Raw genomic sequence first — 20,495 nt, forward strand, 5'->3', positions numbered from 1 at the left:
GCAATTAACGCACTCCCCCCGCTCAGACAGATTTAAATGACAGTACAGTGAACTGCTTGTTAATTGTGTTTTATGGAGTTTTGCCGCCCTCTGCTGGCGCTTGGGTGCGACTGATTTTATAGGCTTCAGCACCCATGAGCATTGTGTAAGTAATTATTGACATCAACAATGGTGGGCTACTAGTTTATTTTTTGATTGAACATTTTACAAATTTTATTAGAACGAAAACATTAAGAGGGGTTTTAATATAAAATTTCTATAACTTGTACGAACATTTTTCTTTTAAGAACTACAAGTCTTTCTATCCATGGATCGCTTTAACAGAATGTTAATAATGTTAATGCCATCTTGTTTTATTGTTATAATCAACAAATAGTCCTTATGTACTGTATTTTGAATGTATATATCCATCTTGTGTCTTATCTTTCCATTCCAACAATAATTTACAGAAAAATATGGCATATTTTATACATGGTTTGAATTGCGATTAATTGCGATTAATTACGATTAATTAATTTTTAAGCTGTAATTAACTCGATTAAAAATTTTAATCGTTTGACAGCCCTAGTTTTATAGTATTTAAGATAGCAGACCTTTGCTATGCAAGTTCACCAATTGTTCTTTTGTTGTACTTAGATTCTCATTTATTTATTTAAAGCTCAGGTATTATAATTTATTTTTAAATGAAAGTGCAATTCTGCATAGTTTGAGGAAACACTCGCATTTAATGCTCTTTTGAATTCTGAACAATTCCTTGTTTTACATCTCCTAAAATTGATTCTGCAGTGCATTAAGTGTTCCTTATCCGATTATTTGAACTACTTGATAGATTAATCGACTACTAAAATAATCGATAGCTGCAGCCCCGTACAGTATAATAATAACAGATCATATAGATAATTTAAAAATACCATTGTTTAAAAAAAATATATATATATCGTAAGCAGTCATGACTTGAGTATTCTTTTCACCAAATACTGCACTTGTACTTGAGTATATTTTTGGGATGACTACTTTAACGTGAATTACATTATTTTGTAATGACGTTTACTCTTATTTGAGTCAAATGTTTGGCTACTCTACCCACCTCTGCATTTTATCCATGATCGGTCACCATTCAGCTCATCTCAAAGAACATGTAATTCTGTAAGGAGATAAAAAGTGTTAGGGTGTTGGATTTGATATTTTAATGCATTGACAAAATGGACAGACTCTTATTTGTATTCGTCACGGAACGGGCATCACGAACTGTGATGCCTGAATACAAATACAGTTACACTCATATAAATATACAGTGCTGGCCAAAAGTATTGGCACCCCTGCAATTCTGTCAGATGATGCTCAATTTCTCCCCGAAAATGATTGCAATTACAAATGCTTTGGTTGTAATATCTTCATTTATTTTGCTTGCAATAAAAAAACACAAAAGAGAATGGAAAAAAATAATAAATCATTATCATTTTACTAGGGCTTTCAAAATTATCGCGTTAACGGGCGGTAATTAATTTTTGAAATTTATCACGTTAAAATTAGGGCTGTCAAACGATTAAAATTTTTAATCGAGTTAATTACAGCTTAAAAAATAATTAATCGTAATTAATCGCAAGTAATCGCAATTCAAACCATCTGTAAAATATGCCATATTTTTCTGTAAATTATTGTTGGAATGGAAAGATTAGACACAAGATGGATATTTACATTCAAAATACCGTACGTAAGGACTGTATTTGTTTATTATAACAATAAATCAACAAGATGGCATTAAGATTATTAACATTCTGTTAAAGCGATCCATGGATAGAAAGACTTGTACTAACATTTTTCTTTTAAGAACTACAAGTTATAGAAATGTTATATTAAAACCCCTCTTAAGGTTTTCATTTTAATAAAATTTGTAAAATTTTCACTTAAAAAAATAAACTGGTAGCCCGCCATTGTTGATGTCAATAATTACTTACACAATGCTCATGGGTGCGGAAGCCTATAAAATCGGTCGCACCCAAGCGCCAGCAGAGGGCGGCAAAACTCCATAAAACACAATTAACAAGTGGGCATTTCACTTTGCTGTCATTTAAATCTGTCTGAGCGGGACATGTGCGTTAATTGCGTCAAATATTTTAACGTGATTAATTTTAAAAATTTATTACCGCCCGTTAATGCGATAATTTTGACAGCCCTAGTTATAATATAAAATTATTATAACTCGTACTGACATTTCTTTTTTAAGAATTACAAGTCTTTCTATCTATGGATCGCTTTAAGAGAATGTTAATAATATTAACGCCATCTTGTTGATTTAATGTCTTAATAAACAAATACAGTACTTATGTACCGTATGTTGAATGTATATATCCGTCATGTCTTATCTTTCCATTCCAATAATAATTTACAGAAAAATATGGCATATTTTATATATGCTTTGAATTGTGATTAATTACGATTAATTAATTTTTAAGCTGTAATTAACTTGATTAAAAAATTTAATCGTTTGACAGCCCTACATTTTACACAAAAACGCCAAAAGCGGGCCAGACAAAAGTATTGGAACCCTCAGCCTAATGCTTGGTAGCAAAATCTTTAGACAAAATAACTGCGAACAACCGTTTCCGGTATCCATCAATGAGTTTCTTACAATGCTCTGCTGGAATTTTAGACCATTCTTCTTTGGCCAACTGCTCCAGGTGTCCGAGATTTGAAGTGTGCCTTCTCTAAACTGCCATTTTCAGATCTCTCCACGGGTGTTCTATGGGATTCAGGTCTGGACTCACTTTAGAACTCTCCCATGCTTTCTCTCAAACCATTTTCTAGTGCTTTTTGAACTGAGTTTTGGGTCATTCTCCTACTGGAAGACCCATGACCTTTGAGGGAAAACCAGCTTTCTCACACTGGTTCCTACATAATCCTGCAAACAAAATTTGTTGGTAGTTTAGCTTAGTTTAGTTTCAGTTTGTTCACACATCGTATCATGGTGCACACAAGAACATGGTCATATGTACAAGCAGTTCATCTGACAAGATGCATGAAAGGGACACTCCGAATAAGCTATTTAAAGCCTTTAGTAGGGGCCCAGGTAGTTGGTAGTGTTGAAATTCGCCTCCCCAGACAAGCCGCACGGAAACAGCGACAGCCGAACAAAGTGCCACTCTGCCGATGCTGCCTCCGCGCGCGCCAACCGGGAAGGCGGAATTTCGCGCGTTCATCTCGGATGTTAACCCTTTGTACTGACTCCATGTTCCAAAAGTTTGAAAAAGACTCGCCGAAAGCAGGTTGACAATTTATTCGTCAACAATGGTCAAAAACAAGGCAAAAACAGACGACGGAGGGACAATTCTGGATCCAAAACAAGGCTACGTGTTTCCGAGCAGCAAAATCTGTGTTATCTCAGTCTCCAGTGTTTTTAAGACCGTGATGTAGTGGGCTGGCTGAAGGTGTGTCCGGTCGTTGCTTTGGGATCATCCCTCTCTGGCTGGTTTCGGGCTGTTTAGGTTCATGCGTGGATGGGATGTGGTTGCCACAGCGACCGACGCTGGTCTTGACGTCCCAAGTGCCTGCTATCAACTTTGTTATCCGGGCTGGCTCTACTTGTTGTCGGACAAAGAGCGTTTTGTCCTTGCAGAACTGATTTGCAAGTTTTGGTGCGTCAATCTTGCTCGTGGCGCACTGTTGGGCACACCGTTGGGCTTCTATGATAAGATGACATTGTGTATTTATTCTGCTTCTTTTCATTAAACTATGGTGTGCTATCTATTCTACACTAAGTGTGTCAGAGCAGTACAGTCCCACAGTAAATATGAGAAATGATACTATTCCCTGATTCCGTATTCCGTGTGTTCGAGTAATGCAAACAGTTAGACGGTGCCTAGGAGAAACGGTACCATTTCTTCATTTTCCCCTCAGGAGCCCCGAAAGGGGATTAACTTTACTGTGTCAAGGCCACTGAGTGAAGTCTGCCTAAACTATAGTTAAATGAATGTGTTAGACTAATGCAAACAATTATATGGTGTGTGAGACAACGGTACCTTTTCCCTTCAGTAGTCTTCAGACTTCATAATGCCATGCATACGGTCAAGCAGTCCAGTGCCAGAGGCAGCAAAGCAACGCCAAAACATCAGGGAAACTCCGCCATGTTTGACTGTGGGGACCGTGTTCTTTTCTTTGAAGGCACGTATTTTTTCCCTGTAAATTCTATGTTGATGCCTTTTCCCAAAAAGCTCTACTTTTGCCTCATCTGACAAGAGAATTTTCTTCCAAAACGTGTTTGGCTTTCTCAGGTAAGTTTTGGTAAACTCCAGCCTAGTTTTTTATGTCAGAAGTGGGGTCTTCCTGGGTATCCTACCATAGAGTCCTTTTTCATTCTGACGCCGACAGGTTGACACTGTTGTACCCTCAGACTGCAGGAGAGCTTGAACTTGTTTGGATGTTAGTTGAGGTTCTTTATCCACCATCCGCACAATCTTTCATTGAAATCGCTCATCAATTTTTCTTTTCTGTCCACATCTAAGGAGGTCAGCCACAGTGCCATGGGCTTTACACTTATTGATGACACTGCACACGATTGACACGGGAACATTCAGGTCTTTGGAGATGGACTTGTAGCCTTGGGATTGCCCATGCTTCCTTACAATTTTGCTTCTCAAGTGCTCAGACAGTTTTTTGTGCTTCTTTCTTTTCTCTATGCTCAATGTGGTACACACAAGGATACAGGACAGAGGTTGAGTCAACTTTAATCCATTTTAACTGGCTGCAAGTGTGATTTAGTTATTGCCACCACTTGTTATGTGCCACAGGTAAGTAACAGGTGCTGTTAATTACACAAATGAGAGAAACATGACATGATTTTTCAAAGGGTGCCAATACTTATCTCTGGCCCATTTTTGGAGTTTTGTGAAAATGATAATGATTGAATTTTGTTTTTCCATTTTCTTTTGTGTTTTTTTATTGCAAGCAAAATAAATGAAGATATTATTACCAAAGCATTTGTAGTTGCAATAATTTTCTGGGAGAAATTGAGCATTATCTGACAGAATTGCAGGGGTGGCAATACTTTTGGCCAGCAGTGTATGTCATATGTACGTATATATACAGTGGGGCAAATAAGTATTTAGTCAACCACCAATTATGCAAGTTCTCCTACTTGAAAAGATTAAAGAGGTCTGTAATTGTCAACATGGGTAAACCTCAACCATGAGTGACAGAAGGTGGAAGAAAAAAAAACAGAAAATCACATTGTTTGATTTTTAAAGAATTTATTTGCAAATCATGGTGGAAAATAAGTATTTGGTCAATACCAAAAGTTCATCTCAATACTTTGTTTGCAATAACGGAGGCCAAACGTTTTCTGTAACTCTTCACAAGCTTTTCACTTACAGTTGCTGGTATTTTGGCCCATTCCTCCACGCAGATCTCTCCTCTAGAGCAGTGATGTTTTGGGGCTGTCGTTGGGCAACACAGACTTTCAACTCCCTCCACAGATTTTCCATGGGGTTGAGATATGGAGACTGGCTAGGCCACTCCAGGACCTTGAAATGCTTCTTACGAAGCCACTCCTTTGTTGCCCTGGCTGTGTGCTTGGGATCATTGTCATGCTGAAAGACCCAGCCACGTCTCATCTTCAATGCTCTTGCTGATGGAAGGAGATTTTCACTCAAAATCTCTATACATTGCTCCATTCATTCTTTCCTTTACACAGATCAGTCGTCCTGGTCCCTTTGCAGAAAAACAGCCCCAAAGCATGATGTTTCCACCCCCATGCTTCACAGTGGGTATGGTGTTCTTCGGATGCAATTGAGTATTCTTTGTCCTCCAAACACGAGAACCTGTGTTTCTACCAAAAAGTTCTATTTTGGTTTCATCTGACCATAACACATTCTCCCAGTCCTCTTCTGGATCATCCAAATGCTCTCTAGTGAACCGCAGACGGGCCTGGACGTGTACTGGCTTCAGCAGGGGGACACGTCTGGCAGTGCAGGAGTCCCTGGCGGCACATTTTGTTACTGATAGTAGCCTTTGTTACTGTGGTCCCAGCTCTCTGTAGGTCATTCACTAGGTGGTTCTGGGATTTTTGTTCACCATTCTTGTTATCATTTGGACGCCACAGGGTGAGATCTTGCATGCAGCCCCAGATCGAGGGAGAATATCAGTGGTCTTGTATGTCTTCCATTTTCTAATAATTGCTCCCACAGTTGATTTATTTACACCAAGCGTTTTACCTATTGCAGATTCAGTCTTCCCAGCCTGGTGCATGTCTACAATTTTGTCTCTGGTGTCCTTCAACAGCTCTTTGGTCTTGGCCGTAGTGGAGTTTGGAGTGTGACTGACTGAGCTTGTGGACAGGTGTCTTTTATACCGATAATAAGTTAAAAACAGGTGCCGTTTATACAGGTAACGAGTGGAGCCTCGTTAGACCTCATTAGAAGAAGTTAGACCTCTTTGACAGCCAGAAATCTTGCTTGTTTGTAGGTGGCCAAATACTTATTTTCCACTCTAATTTGGAAATAAATTCTTTCAAAATCAAACAATGTTATTTTCCGTTTTTTTTCCCCACATTCTGTCTCACATGCTTGAGGTTTACCCATGTTGACAATTACAGGCCTCTCTAATATTTTCAAGTTGGAGAACTTGCACAATTGGTGGTTGACTAAATACTTATTTGCCCCACTGTACATGTCAATATATGTATATACATGTTGATTTGTCTCACAATTTTTTTTTAAAACTTTTGAAAACATGCTTACCAGTAAAAATGTGGCTGCAAGTAGCAAAAGTTTGGTTTGTGAATCCATGTCAAGTGGCACTGAAACATTTAAACAGATACATTACATCAACGAAAGGGTCATTTTGAATTGAGAAAAACTGCATTTTTATCTAATTTCGAAGGGTTCAGTGAATCCACGTGTGAAACTTATGGGGTTCGGTACCTTTAGCAAGGTTAAGAACCACTGCTCTAGGATCAACCTACCCTCCATCCCAAAATACTCATGGTCCATGTTATGCTCTTGGTGGAAGCCAGGCCATTTCTTCCATATGGTGCCGATGTTCTCACCCATATTGGAGACAATCTTAGAAATAGAAACATGTTTGCTTAAATAGGCTTTTCTAGTTAAGTAGTGAGTGAGTGATACCTGGAATTGCTGATTTGACAAGCAGCGTGTCGGGCAACACGGGCCCTGGATTCGGACAACACAAACTCCCTGGGAGTCTTTGATTTCAAAGAGAGGCGTGAACATGCTCCACCTGGTAAAACACAGAAAGACAAAAGACGACATACGGGCTCTTAACTCATTGACGGTGATAAACGTCTAATCCATTTCCAGTTCAAATTGCTTGCCAATAGCGCTGAAACACAATACAATTTCCAGGAACAAATTGAATCATTTTGCAAGTAATTGTAGCCCAGCGCTTGTGTTTAGGCCACCACTGGAGGACAGAAAATTTCCTTGCGGAACCCTGCAGCGAGGAACTGGCAAGCACCGGGGCCGGCCTTGATGCTTGGTTGCTCCCATTTTCAGCTGTCATGATTCCGCAGCACCAAAAGCGTTGTTTGCTCGTTGTCGCAGAAGTTCAAACTGGGACAGGCTTTATTGTGGCACAACGGAGGGAATATTTATACCAAGTAGCTCATCCAAATCTCCGCCAGCTCCGTCTTAATTAGACATCCGGCGTTGTTTCTGGAAAATTCTAAAATTGACATTCAGAGCTGGCCCAAGGCAAACGTGGCCTCAAAATCTACTGGTGACCGCTAGGGGGCCCTCTAACTGCAATTAACAAACCAAGAAGTTGATGGTAGCTTTCCATGTAATGCTCCCATTTATAACGTTCCTTTTTTTGTTTTGTTTGAATAAAGTTTCTTCCCAACTAAAACCGTTTGACTCACTGAGCAGAGGCTGATAAAGTAGCCAAAAATTTGACTCAAGTAAGAGTAGCATTACTTCAAAATATTACTATGAAAGTAGTCATCCAAAAAATGTACTCAAGTACAAGTAAAAAGTATTTGGTGAAAACAATACTTAGCAATGAGAAACATTGTAACTGCTTATGATAAAAGATGTCCCGATCGATCGGGACACCGATCGATTGGGTCCGATCACGTCATTTTCAAAGAATCGGAATCGGCAAAAAAATATCGGACATGCCTTTTAAAATAATATTATATATAATATTTTTAAATTAAATCGTTTTGTAATTGTATTTAACGTTACAAACAAAATGTCTTACATTCATCCAGAGTCTTTAGTTTTGGCTTAAAGTAGGGCTATCAAATTTATCGTGTAAACGGCAGGAATTAATTTTTTAAAAATTAATCACGTTAAAATATTTAATGCAATTAACGCATGTGCTGCATGACCCACTCACACATAGTCGCAATCAATCTATAAAGGCGCCGTTTTACCTATATATAGAGCTAACAGGCACTATAACGATTGTGCTAATCGATGTTTTAAGTGTCAGTTTGTCCTGTGTAAAATGAGTACAGAGAATTTGGCAGTCTTTGGAGCCTCTTTTTAATTGACTAAAGCCTTAAAATCCCTCTCTCAACTATTAGAAATATCGTGGGAGGCAGTGTGGGGAAGAATGGTAGTGGGTGATCTTTTCCTTAAGACCTTATGTTACTTCCCAACGCAGAGAAGATATATCAATTGGTGCCACTACGCACAGTCAGGGTTGCACTTCCCATCATGCATTTGGGCAGAACAGTTAAATGGCTACAGTACCATTTACTGAAAGCTCAACAAATACACAAGAGGGCATTATTTAGTCACAATATACAAAGTCACATTTATCCTTTAAGAATTACAAGTCTTTCGATCCGTGGATCCCTCTCACAGAAAGAATGTTAATAATGTAAATGCCATCTTGAGGATTTATTGTCATAATAAACAAATACAGTACTTATGTACTTTATGTTGAATGTATATATTCGTCCGAGTTTTATTCATTTTTTTCTTAATGCATTGCCAAAATGTATATGATCGGGAAAAATTATCGGGAATGATTGGAATTGAATCGGGAGCAAAAAAAAAAGCAATCGGATCTGGAAATATCGGAATCGGCAGATACTCAAACTAAAACGATCGGGATCGGATCGAGAGCAAAAAAACATGATCGGAACAACCCTACTTACGATGTTTGATTATTTTTAAAAACCAAAAAAATCATTGAATTCCGGCCAGAGGAAAAAAAATACTGAAATGAAGCATCATTCGTTCAAAGACTACGAGTGCCCTCTAGTGGAGAAAACATTATTCCTCTTACAAAATTTAGAGCACCACCGTCAACATGATCCTTTATGTCAAATACAGTACAGCTACTTCATGCTCGCTACTTCATGCTTCAAACTTCCGTGGATTGTTTTTCAATAAAAAAAAATTAAATACAGCTGAGCTGTGTCAGGGACGTTCAAGTTTGAACTCCAAGACAAATATCAACTCAATAGCTCAAATGAGAAATGAATCAACACAGCCAAGAATTGCCTGCTTCGAAGACTTTATAGAAAACAAGATATATATCAAGGGTACAAACAATGTGATCCAGCCAGGAGCTGTGAACTCGCAGGATTACAACGAGAATACACAAGTCAAGGGTCTATATGATTGTTAAAAGGGCGTTGCTTACTATAAAACGATACCTTCTATGAAACGAGAGTGAACCTTATTACTGCTCAACGCTGGTGATTTTCCACAGAAAAACATCTTGAGTTATGACCTTGGGAACTTAGCCGTAGCTGGTAGAAGAGGGAGTAAAATCAGATAAGGCAGTCAGCAGAAACTCTTTGTATTATGTTCAAAGAAATAGGTAGAGCACACAAACATGAATAGATAGTAACAACTAACGCGTTACTGACAACACTGCCCGTCAATACCATTATGAAGTCTATGACCAAGGCTTACTGGACATTGTAGTTTTCAAATGTGTTCGTGTGTCATTGTGCCATACAGCTGCAGGGAATTGCGTTATAAAACACGGGCGCTTTTATTGCCAATACAAAAATTCCAACACACACTGCAGGTGAAATAGAATGCTGTCTTTGTAGAAGCCTAGTAGTAGTACGTACAGTTGTGGTCAAAAGTTTACATACACTTGTGAAGAGCATAATGTCATGGCTCTCTTGAGTTTCCAGTTATTTCAACAACTCTGATTTTTCTCTGATGGAGTGATTGTAACAGATTCTTCTTTGTTTCACAAAAAACATTCATGAAGTTTGGTTCTTTTATGACTTTATTATGGGTGAACAGAGAAAAGTGATCAAATCTGCTGGGTCAAAAATATACATACAGCAGCGCTAATATTTGGTAACATGTCCTTTGGCCATTTTCACTTCAATTAGGCGCTTTTGGTAGCCATCCACAAGCTTCTGGCAAGCTTCTGGTGGAATCTTTGACCACTCCTCTTGACAGAATTGCTGCAGTTCAGTTAAATTTGATGGCTTTCTGACATGGACTTGTTTCTTCAGCATTGTCCACAAGTTCTCAATGGGACTTTGGGAAGGCCATTCGAAAACCTTAATTCTAGCCTGATTTAGCCATTCCATTACCACTTTTGATGTGTGTTTGGGGTCATTGTCCTGTTGGAACACCCAACTGCGCCCAAGACCCAATCTTCGGGCTGATGACGTTAGGTTATCTTGAAGAATTTGAAGGTAATCCTCCTTCTTCATTATCCCATTTACTCTCTGTAAAGCACCAGTTCCATTGGCAGCAAAACAGCCCCACAGCATAATACTACCACCACCGTGCTTGACGGTAGGCATGGTGTACTTGGGGTTAAAGGCCTCACCTTTTCTCCTCCAAACATATTGCTGGGCATTGTGGCCAAACAGCTCGATTTTTGTTTCGTCTGACCACAGAACTTTCCTCCAGAAGGTCTTATCTTTGTCCATGTGATCAGCAGCAAACATCAGTCGAGCTTTAAGGCGCCACTTTTGGAGCAAGGGCTTCCTTCTTGCACGGCAGCCTCTCATTCCATGGAGATGCAAAACACGCTTGACTGTGGACACTGACACCTGTGTTCCAGCAGCTTCTAATTCTTGGCAGATCTGCTTTTTGGTGATTCTCGGTTGAATCTTCACCCTCCTGACCAATTTTCTCTCAGCAGCAGGTGATAGCTTGCGTTTTCTTCCTGATCGTGGCAGTGACAAAACAGTGCCATGCACTTTATACTTACAAACAATTGTTTGCACTGTTGCTCTTGGGACCTGCAGCTGCTTTGAAATGGCTCCAAGTGACTTTCCTGACTTGTTCAAGTCAATGATTCGCTTTTTCAGATCCATGTATGAATATTTTTGACCCAGCTGATTTGATCACTTTTTTCTGTTCACCCATAATAAAGTCATAAAAGAACCAAACTTCATGAATGTTTTTTGTGACAAAGAAGTATCTGTTCCAATCACTCTATCGGAGAAAAATCAGAGTTGTAGAAATAGCTGGAAACTCAAGAGAGCCATGACATTATGTTCTTCACAAGTGTATGTAAACTTTTGACCACAACTGTAAACTATCCAGCATGTGTGTGTACTGCCATTGTGCACGCCTTGTATGGAGAAAATGCGCAATCATGACAAATTTGGACCAAAACTGCTGTTCTTGGATGGGGAAAAACTAAAAAAGATCCTCAGCACCCCTGCTGTGAGTGACCTCCAGTGCCCCTGAAGTATAAATTTCAGATTGTAGTACCTGTGGAACTCAAAATGTTGACTGTACTGTTATGGACTATGCATATTAATCATTAATAACATTAAATATAACACAATCCACCAAAGTATATCAGTCAGCGTGTCCTTTAAGTCTTTCTGATAGTTTTCATCTGGCCTCTTACTGCAACAATACAAATAAAACCTGAAATTATGGCTTTTAATTTTGGTGTGCCACCCCAAGATTTTAAGTGGCCCCAACTGGCCACCCCTATGAACAATTCTTGGAGGCGCCACTGCTGATTGAAGGTTTACAAAATATGTTTTCTCTAAAGTGATCCCAAATCCTATCTAGGCTAAATGAAGGATGGATTATTTTGGTGTTGCCATCCTCCCGTGAGTGAACTTTCCAATTAGGACCCACGACGCATTCCTTCCCTCATGCTTCTTCAATGCTGTCAATTGTGGCCCTGAGCAAACAGCTGCTTAGTTCTGCTTTAGCTGTTCTGCTCGTAATGCTATTTCCTGCTCGGGGATAGACATGGAAAAAAGCTTATGCAGTCTGGGAAAGTTGAGAAGAGTCTCCAAATGGGCGCAAAAGGCTTAAAAGCTTCATTCCTGTGTGTGATAAACGAAGTAATGAAAGAGAATTGCCGCAGGTGCTGACTTGAACAAGATAGTATTAGCCACAAAGTCAGCAAAATGATGATACAATGACCGAAAACGGATCGGATCGGATTAGAATCTAGTGTAAAAGATTGGGTTTTCAAAATTTATTGATTTATTAATTTTTTTATAAAGATTAACTCATACCTCTGTGAAGTTGGCTTCCCACCAGAAGCAAATCTATTGAAAAATGATGTCAATTGTTTGTGCTACATTTGTCCTTGCTTGTAAAAAAAAAAGTTTTTTTGTGCTGCTATTGTTTTGAAGACATTTGCAATTCTTTTATAGGTCAATCTGAGGTCAGTCAGTCCCCCATTTTCATTAAAAATGGCTAAAAATTGAGTCAATTGTTTATGCTGTAAAAATTTTCATTTGTGCTGCTATTTTGAGATATTAATTTCAAGTAATGACGTTACGCAACTCCCCCATTTATTGCAAAATGGAGCCATTCGTTTATGCTACGTTTGCGCTAGTTGTTGGGATACCCTCTGTTACTGAGAGAGTTGGTATGCTCCGTCAGCCGCGACGGAGGTGCTGCGATTGACGTCATCACTTGAAATTAATATCTCAATATCTCAAAAACGATAGCAGCACAAACAAAAATGGATCCTGGTCAACCCGGAAATTGAAATCCACACGCCACACTTTGTCAACATGGAGTAGTGTATCATCGATTATTCAAACTAATTGATAAATTAATCGATTACCTACAGTGGGGCAAATAGGTACGGTATTTAGTCAACCACTAATTGCGCAAGTTCTCCCACTTGAAAATTTTAGAGAGGCCTGTAATTGTTAACATGGGTAAACCTCAACCATGAGAGACAATGTGGAAAAAATACCCAGAAAATCACACTGTTTGATTTTTAAAGAATTTATTTGCAAATTATGGTGGAAAATAAGTATTTGGTCTATACCAAAAGTTCATCTCAATACTTTGTTATGTACCCTTTGTTGGCAATAACGGAGGCTAAACGTTTTCTGTAACTCTTCACAAGCTTTTCACACATTGTTGCTGGCATTTTGGCCCATTCCTCCATGCAGCTCTCCTTTAGAGCAGTGATGTTTTGGAGCTGTCGTTGGGCAACACAGACTTTCAACTCCCTCTGCAGATTTTCTATGGGGTCGAGATCTGGAGACTGGCTAGGCCACTCCAGGACGTTGAAATGCTTCTTACGAAGCCACTCCTTTGTTGCCCTGGCTGTGTGCTTGGGATCATTGTCATGCTGAAAGACCCAGCCACGTCTCATCTTCAATGCCCTCGCTGATGGAAGGAGATTTTCACTCAAAATCTCTCGATACATGGCCCCATTCATTCTTTCCTTTACACATATCAGTGGTCCTGGTCCCTTTGCAGAAGAACAGCCCCAAAGATTGATGTTTCTACCCCCATGCTTCACAGTAGGTATGGTGTTCTTCGGATGCAATTGAGTATTCTTTCTCCTCCAAACACAAGAACCTGTGTTTCTAGCAAAAAGTTCTATTTTGGTTTCATCTGACCATAACACATTCTCCCAGTCCTCTTCTGGATCATCCAAATGCTCTCTAGCGAACCACAGACGGGTCTGGACGTGTACTTTCTTCAGCAGGGGGACATGTCTGGCAGTGCAGGATCTGAGTCCCTGGCGGCGCATTGTGTTACTGATAGTAGCCTTTGTTACTGTGGTCCCAGCTCTCTGTAGGTCATTCACTAGGTCCCCCCGTGTGGTTCTGGGATTTTTGCTCACCGTTCTTGTTATCATTTTGACGCCACGGGGTGAGATCTTGCATGGAGCCCCAGATCGAGGGAGATTATCAGTGGTCTTGTATGTCTTCCATTTTCTCATGATTGCTCCCACAGTTGATTTCTTTACACCAAGCGTTTTACCTATTGCAGAGTCAGTCTTCCCAGCCCGGTGCAATTTTGTCTCTGGTGTCCTTCGACAGCTCTTTGGTCTTGGTCATAGTGGAGTTTGGAGTGTGACTGACTGAGGTTGTGGACACGTGTCTTTTTACCAATAATGAGTTAGAACAGGTGCCATTAATACAGGTAACGAGTGGAGCCTTGTTAGACCTCGTTAGAAGAAGTTAGACCTCTTTGACAGCCAGAAATCTTGCTTGTTTGTAGGTGACCAAATGCTTATTTTCCACTCTAATTTGCAAATAAATTCTTTAAAAATCAAACAATGTGATTTTCTGTTTTTGTTTTCCACATTCTGTCTCTCATGGTTGAGGTTCACCCATGTTGACAATTACAGGCCTCTCTAATCTTTTCAAGTAGGAGAACTTGCACGATTGGTGGTTGACTAAATACCTATTTGCCCCACTGTATAAAATCGATAGCTGCAGCCCTAATGTGAAGGCAGCATTAAAACGTCTTGTCATTGGCCAAGGTGAATAAACCAATTACAAAAGCAGCACAATATTAATAGAAGGTAATTCATCCTATGTTTGTGCTCCTTTTTAGCCTACCTTTGGTACACGGTCCCGATGAGTTGCTTCTGACCCGTGTAGGCGCTAATTTCCATGAGACAGCAGCCGAGGCAGCATGCGTCCATCCTGAGAGGTCTGTCCAAGTAGAACATCTGGTGGCCTTGGTGGTCGAAGCCCTGCAATGAGCAAGAGCGAGCTGGGCCGCAACATTGAAGGCACTCGCACGAACTCTCTGGAAAGCAAGGAATAAGGTAGGAAGGGGACATTATCAGGCAAAAGAACATAGACACGAGCAACATTAATCTCTCTCACCAAGTTTTTATTTGGCACCGATTGACCACAGGAAACCAGAGATATGATCGTTTTAATTTCATTATAGGAACTATGAAGGAACTATAGGTATTCACTAGTGGTGTCAACAATAATCGATGCGGCGATGCATCCCGATGCGGGGCATGGACGATTCGATTCGATGTGGGCAACAAGCCGAATCGATTCAGCGCATTTTAAAATATATAAGTACTTTCAAAAATCTTCCCTGCGCAATTCCGGTGATGCAACGGATTTGGTTTCCCCATTTGTATTATTATTCTCATGTTTAATTTTTTTACACACCGCATAACTCTGGTCAAGTTTCCCACCAACTTCGTAGAAGCCAAAATGTCTCCAGATGTCTGCTTTCAATGTCTTAGGTGCATCAATAATCTTTCTCGCTCCCTCTTTCTACGCTTCAGCCATTGTTATGTTATGTCCTATCTCTTAGAGGTTAGATCTTGTGCCCTAACCCGACTAATATTTTGGGCCCAACCCGACCCGAACGGGCCCAAAATGTTAAGCATTCACGTTCGGGTCGGGCCGCCGCGCCGGACTAATTATGTAAAAAAAAAAAAAAAAATTGTGCATTTGCATTTGCACATGAACGCTGTGGCCCGCATGTTTTTTTTTTTTATATTAAACTTTCCCAGCGTTATTTGGTTGTGTAAATGCTTTTATAATGATCATAAAAATATGTAGACTATTCAAACATTAAGAAAACTTACGTTTTTTTTTTCTGCAAACTGAGAATTCGTTACGAAAGACACTTTTATTTATGCACACAACAGCAACACAAATGTGATCCTTTTGAATCTTCTCCTCTGTGTGTCTGCAAAACTGCATGTTTTTTTTTTTTTTAAATGTTAAACTTTCCCGGCATTATTTGGTTGTGTATATGCTTTTATAATGATCATAAAAATATGTAGACTATTTTAACATTAAGAAAACCTGCGTTTTTTTCTGCCAACTCGAAGAAATGAAAATTGCTGCTGCTGAGTTTATTTTTCCGCGTCACTCCCCCCCCAAAAAAAAGAAAAAAAAAAAAATCATTTTCGGGCTGGGCCTGCAAATCTAGTTAATTGATCGAGCTCGGGCTGGGTCGGGCTTCAATACCAGCGGGCCGTGTCGGGTCGGGCTGGATTTTTTTAGGCCCCATCTAACCTGTATTGCACATATATAGTGGGCTAGGCCTACATTTTACTTTTGTTCTACATTGCAATTTAGTTGATGTTTTGTTTGCAACTGAACTGATCCCTGGATTGATATTGCTATAAAGATGCTGCTGCACTACAATATTTTCTTTGACGTTTTCTTTAATATTGACTTGAATATTTTTATTGATGGGTCGTTGTGACTAAAATACAGTGACTGTTATTACTGATTTTGCACAGGCGTTCAGATGTTGCACTGTGTGAAAGGCTGCTACTGTGTGTAAAAAAAAAAAAAAAAAAAAAAAGAGAAAGCCCGGGTCTCATTCAAAGCACTAATTAAATGCTGTGATCTGTTTTTTTTTTTTTTAATATGTATATCTGAAAGTATTTTCATTTGACTTCTACCAGGAGTGACACAAGAGCCAATCAAAAGTTGTTTAATGTCTGACCGCTTGTGTTGCCTCATGATTCACGAAAAATATGCTTTGCTTTAGAATTTTAATGCATCCCAGGCTTTAATGCATCGCGAACCGAATCGAATCGTGACCCTCTCAATCGAATTGAATCGTGGCCCTCCGAATCGTAATCGAATCGAATCGTGAGGGCAGTGCCGATGCACCTCTAGTATTCACTCTTCAAACCAGGAAAAAAAAAATTCCCACTAGAGGGCACTTGTGCTCTTTGGATGAATGATGCTTCATTTATGCCTTTTTTTTTCTTTTGCCGAAATTCAATGATTGTTTTTCCCTTTGGCTTAATGTGGTTATGTAATGGGTTATTGTACGGTATAATAATAACTAAAGATGTCCGGATCGATAGATCATGTCATTTTCAAAGTACCGGAATAGGCCAAAAAATATCGGACATGCCTTTTTTTAATATATATATATTTTTTAAATTAAATCTTTTTCTAATTGTATTTAACGTTACAGACAAAATGTCTTACACTCATCCAGAGTCTTTAGTTTTGGCTTAAAGTAGGGCTATCAAATTTATCGCGTTAATGGCGGTAATTAATTTTTTAAAAATTAATCACGTGAAAATATTTAACGCAATTAACGCATGCGCTGCACGACACACTCACGCATTGTCGCATTCAATCTATAATGGCGCCGATTTACCTATATATAGAGCTCAAGGCAGCATATAATGAGTAGAGTGAATTTCTTTGGAGCCTTTTTTAATTGGCTAATGCCTTACAATCCCTCTCTCAACAATTAGAAGTATCATGGAAAGCAATGTGGGGAAGAAAGGTAGTAGTTGATCTTTTTCTTAACACCCTACGTTATTTCCCAACGCAGAGAAGATATATCAATTGGTGCCACTACGCACAGTTATGGTTGCACTTCCCATCATGCATTTGGGCAGAACAGTTAAAAGGCTACAGTATCATTTACTGAAAGCTCAACAAATACACTAGATCAGGGGTCCCAACCTTTTTTGCACCAAGGACCGGTGTTATTTGGGTCTTTTTTTTCACGGACCGGTGTTCTGACAAATTTTGCAACCCATCAAAAATTGCAACGATGCGGTTCTGCGCATGCGCGTAACGTTATACATAGCAGCAAAATGCGCAAATGCAGCGATTCCAAAGTAAACACTACAAACTTTCTTGAAAGAAAGGAATATTAACTTACGTTTGATCATGGAAGGACTTGTCGAAAAGTTCTCCTCAGATTCATCCTGCCATGTAAGCTTCACACAACAGCTGCACACCGCGCTCACCATAACGACTCCGCCTTGTCGTTAAACATGAATTAAGAAGCCCGCTTCACAAAGATACGATGTTGGAAATTGTGGCAAGGTTTTTAACGCTCTTGTCGCGATGTCAGGATATTCCAGAATGACTTTAATCCAGAACCTCGATAGAGTTGTTGTCTCAAATGTACGTTTAATAAGGTCGCCGTCATTTGCGATCTCTCTGTTTATTCACAAACGGGTCACGAATCCACTCCTTCGCAGTTCGTGGGTCTTCGAGGTTGTAGGCTTGTCAGGTGCCCTTTTCTCCGTAAAAATATCCTTTTCGCCGTAAAAATATTTCCAAAGACGTCTGTTTTCCTGTTATCTTCGCTCGTGTGGGGGCTAATTATTTCCGGGAACAAATGTGCTGTGCCGCGGCCTAGTAATACGCTATTATCGAGGACAAGCGCACATAGATATATTATATACACAAACAAGATGTACTGCTAACAGTCCAATCAATGGACTTCTATGACAACATTGTAATCTATCCCGTAGTATTATATCAAGAGTAGACAGAAATATTGGTGTGTTAAGCAGGGGCACAGGGTTAATTCGGCCAGAATGCGGTCGTTATTAAATTATTTTTTCTTTGCGGCCCGGTCGCAAATGCGCCACGGTCTGCGGCCCGGCAGATGGGACCCCTGCACTAGATGGCAATATTTAGTCACAATATAGAAAGTCACATTTATCCTTTAAGAATTACAAGTCTTTCTATACGTGGATCCCTCTCACAGAGAGAATGTTAATAATGTCAATGCCCTCTTGAGGATTTATTGTCATAATAAACAAATACAGTACTTATGTACTGTATGTTGAATGGATACATTCGTCCGAGTTTTATTCATTTTTTTCTTAATGCATTGCCAAAATGTATATGATCGGGAATGATTGGAATTGAATCGGGAGCAAAAAAAAAAAAAAGCAATCGGATCGGGAAATATCGGGATGGGGGGATACTCAAACTAAAACGATCGGATCGGGAGCAAAAAAACATGATCGCAACAACCCTAATCATAACCATTGTTGTTTCCGTCGAGGATAACGAAAATTTTTTGTCAAAGAACACTTTTTTTTAATGACGATGACGAAACGATTACGTGTTTGGTACCTTCCACGACCACGAACAATTGGGATCTGCTGGCTCCCGTGGCAATGCTGTAGATCCTTTGCGGAACACACTGTGGACCTACAATCAGAAAACCTTCTGTTGAGGCCGAAGTATCCATACAAACTTGTGCAAGTTGACACCACTCACCCTGAAGTTGGGGTCTTGCAGTAATATGAAACTGACTGACTTCATCCAGTACATTCAAAGAGTTTGACGAGCCTCCCGCGCACTCCTCGCTCCTTAGCGGAACTTGCTTGCCAGAAATTTGGAGAGATTTGCATCCCGGCGAGTGAGGGTGGCACTCGCACGTAGGGTTGCATTTGTTCTGGAAGGCTCGGAAAATCACGCGGATGTGATTCTCTCGCTCCAGTCGGCCATAGGGAAGAGGCTGATTGGTCACAGCGGACATGGTGGAGAGACCTAATATATATTGTACATAAGAATAATTTGCATTATTGGCCATAAACCCATCTTTATCATGTATGTACAGTTGTGGTCAAAAGTTTACATACACTTGTGAAGAACATAATGTCATGGCTCTCTTGAGTTTCCAGTTATTTCTACAACTCTGATTTTTCTCTGATAGAGTGATTGGAACAGACATTTCTTTGTCACAAAAAACATTCATGAAGTTTGGTTTTTTTATGACTTTATTATGGGTGAACAGAAAAAAGTGATCAAATCTGCTGGGTCAAAAATATACATACAGCAGCGCTAATATTTGGTAACATGTCCCTTGGCCATTTTCACTTCAATTAGGCGCTTTTGGTAGCCATCCACAAGCTTCTGGCAAGCTTCTGGTTGAATCTTTGACCACTCCTCTTGACAGAATTGGTGCAGTTCAGTTAAATTTGATGGCTTTCCGACATGGACTTCTTTCTTCAGCATGGCGCACAAGTTCTCAATGGGGTTTTGGGAAGGCCATTCAAAAACCTTAATTCTAGCCTGATTTGGCCATTCCATTACCACTTTTGATGTGTGTTTGGGGTCATTGTCCTGTTGGAACACCCAAACGCGCCCAAGACCCAATCTTCGGGCTGATGACGTTCGGTTATCTTCAAGAATTTGAAGGTAATCCTCCTTCTTCATCATCCCATTTACTCTCTGTAAAGCACCAGTTCCATTGGCAGCAAAACAGCCCTACAGCATAAAACTACCACCACTGTGCTTGACGGTAGGCATGGTGTACTTGGGGTTAAAGGCCTCACCTTTTCTCCTCCAAACATATTGCTGGGCATTGTGGTCAAACAGCTCGATTTTTGTTTTGTCTGACCACAGAACTTTCCTCCAGAAGGTCTTATCTTTGTCCATGTGATCAGCAGCAAACTTCAGTCGAGCCTTAAGGTGCCGCTTTTGGAGCAAGGGCTTCCTTCTTGCACGGCAGCCTCTCAGTCCATGGAGATGCAAAACACGCTTGACTGTGGACACTGACACCTGTGTTCCAGCAGCTTCTAATTCTTGGCTGATCTGCTTT

At 39.9% G+C, this 20,495-nt stretch overlaps 1 protein-coding gene across 1 annotated transcript; it reads right to left on the reverse strand.

Annotated features, from left to right (window-relative positions):
* Window positions 1–1,117: 1,117 nt before the first annotated feature.
* On the reverse strand, window positions 1,118–19,430 carry LOC130930291 (phospholipid scramblase 1). Its single transcript, XM_057858150.1, has 7 exons — window positions 19,169–19,430; window positions 19,022–19,099; window positions 14,744–14,936; window positions 7,122–7,233; window positions 6,959–7,058; window positions 6,735–6,793; window positions 1,118–1,144 (listed from the first exon to the last, which is right to left on the reverse strand). Exons 1-7 carry the CDS (start codon window positions 19,428–19,430, stop codon window positions 1,118–1,120), a joined length of 831 nt encoding a protein of 276 aa, XP_057714133.1.
* Between the last annotated feature and the right edge of the window lie 1,065 nt (window positions 19,431–20,495).

The sequence above is a fragment of the Corythoichthys intestinalis genome, chromosome 14, assembly GCF_030265065.1.
Source record: "Corythoichthys intestinalis isolate RoL2023-P3 chromosome 14, ASM3026506v1, whole genome shotgun sequence".
Taxonomy (NCBI): domain Eukaryota; kingdom Metazoa; phylum Chordata; class Actinopteri; order Syngnathiformes; family Syngnathidae; genus Corythoichthys; species Corythoichthys intestinalis.